Raw genomic sequence first — 6,561 nt, 5'->3', positions numbered from 1 at the left:
TGTTTTGATCAGTGCAATCTGTAGTGTCTCTTCTCACATTCATTTTGGTTTTTTCTTTCTCTTCCATTTTTGTAATGACCATTTGCTTTCTTCATGGATATCACTGGTATCATCCTACAACTCATCTGGCCTTCAATCACTGGTTTTCCAGGCCTCAAATCTATTCTTAAGATGATCTTGAAATTCAGATGGTATTGATTCAAGTTCATTATCTTTGCTTCTATACTAATTTTAAAAGTATATACACCTCCTTCTATTTATGGTATATCGATTTCTGTAATAGAAATCTAATGTTTAAAAATACTGACCTTAGAAAATATTAATGACTGTCATAAATTATTCTAGCCTACTCTAGCTTCCTTTACTATTTTCCAGAATTTCTCTATTCATAAACCAAAAACTCACTGCTGATTAGTGAATTCTAATTCATAAGGATCCTTTAGGACAAAGTAGAACTGCCAAAAGGTTTCCCGAAGTTGTAATCTTTACAGAAGCTATCACATTTTTCTCCCATGGAACAGCTGACAGGTTCAAATCACTTGTCTTTGAGTAAGCAACCAATCCCTAAACTACAGATGGCACCGTAAAAACTACTCTCTACCTGTATCGAAGGGTAATTTCAAGAACTTTAAGAGGTCTGCTGATAGGGCAGAGTAACTGAAAACTAACTGGTCCTACTATGTAGGAACTAGAAAACTAGATACAACACACGAAACAACTGTTTTTAGACAAGAGAAAGAGCAACTTTCAAACCTGGTACAGAGCTGAAGTACAATAGAACAGCAAATAAAAATCAAAATTCAGAGCAAGAGAATGCTGGGAACTGTGCAAAGAGTAAAGGTAGAAAAGATGTACACCTTATAGAGCACCGAGTTTCAGTTTATAGCGATGGAAAAATCCCATTAATTATCCTTGCTGCATGGTCAATTAATATAAATGCTGTGAATAAGGAATATACCTATAAAAGTTAAATTACCAAAAGGTATGTGATAAGTTTTTATAGCAACCACAGGAGCTAAGGCTGTTTAACTATCATGGTCTCACTGATGGTCAATCCAATTAATTAGCCTAACCGTGTATTTTATTTTACTATTGTAAACAGGTCAAAAAATGCTTTAAAAGACAGAGTCAATTAATTATAAGATTAATGAAATTATTTATGCTATGCCTGGATACAAGGGGCAAGAGTGAAATCTAAATTATACTATATCCAAATCCATGTGCTGTGGGAAACTTGATCACCCAGTTTCACTGTTAACAGTTAACATATATACAAGGCTCAATGAATGCTACACCTATGCTAAAGGTTTCACATTTACTATCTTGAGTATACTAGCATAACTAATAACTGTTGTTGTTATGTGCCGTCGAGTCGACTGCGACTCATAGCGACCCTATGTACAACAGCGCTAAACCCCACTCTATATAGTTAGTAGTATGAAAATGTAAACTCTGATACCAAAGTTAGCATATTTTACTACAATGTATTAGCTTCACTGAAGAAAAATATTTGACAAAGAGCATTTCTACCTTGAGCCTAATCAGAATTTTCTCCCCTACTATCTGATTCAATTTAACACAACAATGAAATAAGTTTAAAATAAGGGCATGAAAATCTACTATTCATAACCAAATACCACCCTCTACTTACCTTCTGTATTACTGATTATTGGCTCAGGAGTGATCCTTCCATCATTTACATTAGCACTCTCTTCATCAGCATACACGAGATGGTCATCTTCCCTATTTTCTGGCCAATGTGGCACTTCATGTGTATCTGTTGAGCAGGTGCAGACATCTTCATTCTTGCTGAAATATCTCTGCAGCCATCCAGGGACAATATTCTTAACAGATTCTGTAACCCTGCTAAGAATGCCCTGCTGGGAAGAAAAAAAGACATAAGACCATTTTAGAACTCTACTTCTTGGAGGATTGTGGGTGGAGTGTCAGGGGCAAAAGATGAGACAAAAACCTTGTTACAAAAGGCTAACAAAGGAAAAACTCAGCCATTCCCACCAAGGTTTAGTTAAAGAAGGCTCTGAGGAATTAATTTTATTATGACTATTTTTAAGGGCGAAAAATTGACATGTTATAACTCCTAGAATTGCTCACATTTATTGAAGCTTATTATCTTCTGGGCACTGGTCTAAGCAACTTGATGATGATGATGAAGATGATTTATTAGTCATGCTAAGTCTGACAGTAACTTTATGATGCTGAAGACAATAAAGTGACCATAATAGCAAACACTACTCTGGTATACCAAGAACAGAGTAAAGGCATGGACTTTCAAGAAACTTGATAGAACCTAGGGTCAAATGTGAGCACCTCTCTGTACTTTGACAAGCATTCTATTTTTACTTAATAAGTAATATAATGAGATCAAATAAGAAAAGGTGAAAGTAAGTCACAAAGCAAAACAAGAACACAAAATATTTCCAATACTTGGGGGGGGGAGGGAGGAAATGGGAAGGATCTGGGCTAAAAGACTGGGTAATGATGGGCAAGGTCCAATGGTGATTAATGTTATAAAACATAGTGCATAAGAATAATTGTATGAAATACAATGCAAATGAAGAATAGTGTGAAACACAATGTATACGAACTTTTAACCAATTAAAAATCATTTCCAAGACTGTTAATGTTGTTATTATTGAGTAGGAAAACCAAGAAGAAACTGAGGGTGAGGTTAACAATTTATTTCAAGCTACAATTTCCTTCAAAGTGGCACTGCAGGATTTTTTTAAAAAAACACTGCCAAAATACCTTCACAAACTCATCAAGCTCAAAACTCATTGTTATCAAGTCAGAACCAACTCACAGCTGACCATCCAGAGAATTTTCAGAGGCTGTAAATCACATGGGAGACTGTCCATATTTCTACCAGATAGCTTGTAGATTCAAACAGCAGAGGTGTGCAACTCTTATTGACTAGTAAGATTTTTAGAGAAAATGGTCCTGGAAATGGCTTAAGCAACACATAACACAAATGTTAAAGAGGCTCTGAAAAGTTGTATCAGCAGAAATTATTTAGATTCTGTCATTACCCAAAGAGGAGTATTTTTCTTGCTGTTGATGTCGTGGTGATGGTCATGGTGTACCACTGAGTCTGAGCCAACTCAGAGTTGACCCTCTAGAAGGTTTTCAAAGGCAGTAAATCGCATGGACTGAAACTGCTAATCTATTTTAGAAATTTACCTCGTAGCTTAGAGATTCATATGGAGTGCTTTTGGGTTGGTAGGACAACTCCTAAGCACTAAATCACCAGAGCTCACTAGTATTTTTCCTTATCACCTGAAAAAGGGAAGTAACAACTCAGCAGAGTTTAATTACTTCCCCAACTATGGAAACAACAGAAAATATCAAAAGATATGCAATATAAAGTTTCTAGCATACTCATGACATAGTAACTCAATATAATGAGAAATATAAATTTTACTATTTTGTATTTTACATTTCTGTGCTGAAGTTATAGTTTACTTTGGGGTAGGGGGAGAATTATTGACCTATACCCAAGATTTTTAAAGAAACATGCATATAATACTATTTCTCTTTCATCATATTTACAATAGTTTTACTCAAAGACTGTAAAACTTGGAGAAAAGTAAAGCACAAAGTAGACTAAAGTATACCTGATCTAGGATATAGTCTTCACAATTGTGTGCTATGCATCAGAGAGCTGGACAGTGACTAGAGATGATAGAGAATTGATGCCTTTGAGGTGTGGTGCTGGAGAACAGTGTTGAATATAACACAGACTGCTAGGAGAACAAATAGGTTTGTCCTGGAAAGGGTGAAGCCGGGCTGCTCTTTGGAGGCAAGGATTCTGAAGCATCATCTGACATACTTTGGGCATGCTTCAAGAAGGGACCAGTCCTTGGAGAGGGACATCATGCTTGGGAGGCTGGAGGGAGAGCGCAAGAGAGAAAGACTCTCAATGAGATGGATAGATTCAGGGATTGGGGTAATGGAATAGATGTGTTGGAGGCAGTGAATCATGTTTGGGAGGGTGGAGGGACAGTGCAGAAGAGGAAGACCCTCGATGAGATGGATCGATTCAGTTATTAGAGTAATGGGAGTAGACAGTGAGGTGTGCACAGGTTAGAGCAGGGTGTAGGTCTCTTGTACATAGGGTCACTATGAGTCACAAGCAACTCAACGGCACATACAACCACCACCACCAGAACTTGATGTACAATAATTTCTTGTGGACTTGCTCTAAGGTATTTGGCTATTAACAGCACCAGAGAAGCCTGTGATGTTTATTTCTACTACAGGTGGACCTATAGGTCCACCTAAGCTCAAATATCAAGAGAGAACGTCTTCAATGATCTTCAGCAGAAGAGCCATTCACCAAAACAGGCAAGTAAAATACAACTTACAAAATTAACTTTAAACTTAGCTGACCCTTCAGCAGGTTTTCAGAGGCAATTAATTGCATGGGAGAAGACTGCCATTTTTCTTCAATGGAGCAACTGGTGGCCTCAGACAGTCAAAACAGGTATCGCAAAACACATGTACTTGCTTAAGAGACCTTCTTTTGGTGGCCTAGTGGTAAGGAGATGTTATGCAAATCCAAAGGATTTGGTTTGAATGCACCAACCGTTCCATGGGAGAAAAGATGAGCAATTTATTTACTGCCTTTAAAAAATCCACTAAAGGGTCAGCTAACTTAATCCACAGAGTTTAGCAGAAGAAAACAGTTAGACACAAGACTAAAGAGGAGCACAATGAAGGACAACAGTAAGAGCTAGACAGTGAAAGAAACAGATTATAAAATTCCACTGAACCTTAAAAAAAAAAAATCCAAAGTCTGGAACCATTATGAAAGAAAAATTATCTATATACTTAGGGAACCAATCTTTGTAGGGTAAATAAACTCAGGTCATGAAAATAAGCTAAACTAAGCTCAGCATAATCTAGCAGCTCTATGGGAGAAAAATGTGGTGTATGCTTAGATGGAATTTGGTCCAGGACTTAAGAACAATAAAGGACGTAGTTGAGCCTCTATATCTTTTGGTACCTAACCTTTATACTGTAATAGACAAGTGCTAGTCAATAAGCCTTTTATTTTAAGAACTACCTTCCCTCTGTAAAGTGATTTGTGCCACTGTTAGAACCTCTACTTGATATATTATTGCTTTTAATTTTTGACTCATGTACTTGTTAGTTAAATTTTAACTTGTTAGTTAAATTTGTGTCTTCTAGGCTGCAACACTTCCATGATACATCTTCAAGGATATGAACATGTACGGCTAAGCACAACTGATAACAGTGCATCTAAATTCCAAAATCAATCTCCACAATAGTCTACGTGTTTGTTTCCCATTGCCAAAGGGGCCCTTTAGAGTAGTGAGAGAAGATGTTCACCGTCCCCTTTTCCTTATGAATCAGGGTGAAGTCTCTCTCAGGGGGGAGTGATAGGGAATGGCAAAGGACACAATGACAAAGGAGATTAATCAGAACTGGCTTTGACAAGCACTGTGGCAATGTGACAATTAAAACAGACTTTCAAGGGGAGAAAAAAGAGGAACAAACGGGGGGCGGGTAGAGAAAATAGTGCAACAATGAATGAATGGAAATCCAAAATCTCTGTAAATGTTCATTAAAATTAATAAAATTTTTTTAAAAAAGGAAGAGTTTTGGAAGCCCGATAGGTCATTCTACTCTGCCCTATAGGGTTGCTATGAGTTGGCATCAATTCAATGGCAGGGAGTTTGTGTTTTGATACTCTAGTTCTAATTCTAGTCCTTTTAACAGAGCAGGATCTGCACCAGTAATATCAACATCACTTCATCCTTATCATCTCTAAATGAGAAACACCCAAAACAAGGCCTTTGAATCAGAACTATCAAATCAAGCCAATTCAATTCTAGTCTAATTCTCTGATACAAATTTATCTCATTGATAGTCTTTCTCTGTTCCTACCCAAGGAGCTCCCATGCTCAGAGCCTTCACTTGAGGCCTGTAGACAGACTGAATTACTGTGCCATTGGTTAGGCAGATACCAACTGATGGATCTTCAGGGTCTGGCTAGGCCATAAAGAAGAATTCCCTCATAGTCATAAAATGTCAGGCCTTGACTCTCTTGGGAAACAAAAATATCTAAATCACTGGGGAAATTTGGAAACTTTTAGAGGTTATTTCTCAGGAACCAAAGATAAGGATAAAATGATTTAGGTAAAGTTAATTATAAATCCAATATACTCCCTCAAGGGATTCTGATGTTGGTTTGGGTGTTTTTCTAAACTTAAGTCTTATTAAATAACATTTTATAGAATAAACTGGTATATCTGTATACAAGAGTTTGAAACAATTGCTAACTAAAGGGAGCTCTCCTGGTCGAGTGCATAAGGAGTTGTTCTGCTAACCCAAAGGGACACAGTTAGAATCCACCAGCTGCTACTCAGGAGAAAGATGGGAAATCCCCCATGCTATTTACAGTTTTTTAAAATCTGCTGCAAGATCAGCTACAAGTCTTGTCAGGAATGAGTTGAGGTGCTCTGTTTAGAAACTGGGAAAGACCTGAAGACCTTTGATTGGGAAATCTGAAGACCCTCA

General features: G+C 37.2%; 1 protein-coding gene across 1 annotated transcript in view; it reads right to left on the bottom strand.

The window, feature by feature from the left end:
* NUP153 (nucleoporin 153kDa) overlaps window positions 1–6,561 on the bottom strand; it is an 82,166-nt gene that overhangs the window by 60,338 nt on the left and 15,267 nt on the right. The window contains exon 2 of the mRNA XM_006888692.1: window positions 1,652–1,877. Coding sequence (XP_006888754.1) covers window positions 1,652–1,877 — 226 coding nt within the window. The remainder of the gene's footprint in view (window positions 1–1,651; window positions 1,878–6,561) is intronic.

Source organism: Elephantulus edwardii, unplaced genomic scaffold (genome assembly GCF_000299155.1).
Source record: "Elephantulus edwardii isolate Elephantulus edwardi_28Jun2011 unplaced genomic scaffold, EleEdw1.0 scaffold00070, whole genome shotgun sequence".
Lineage (NCBI taxonomy): Eukaryota > Metazoa > Chordata > Mammalia > Macroscelidea > Macroscelididae > Elephantulus > Elephantulus edwardii.
This window is presented reverse-complemented; position numbering and strand designations above follow the sequence as displayed.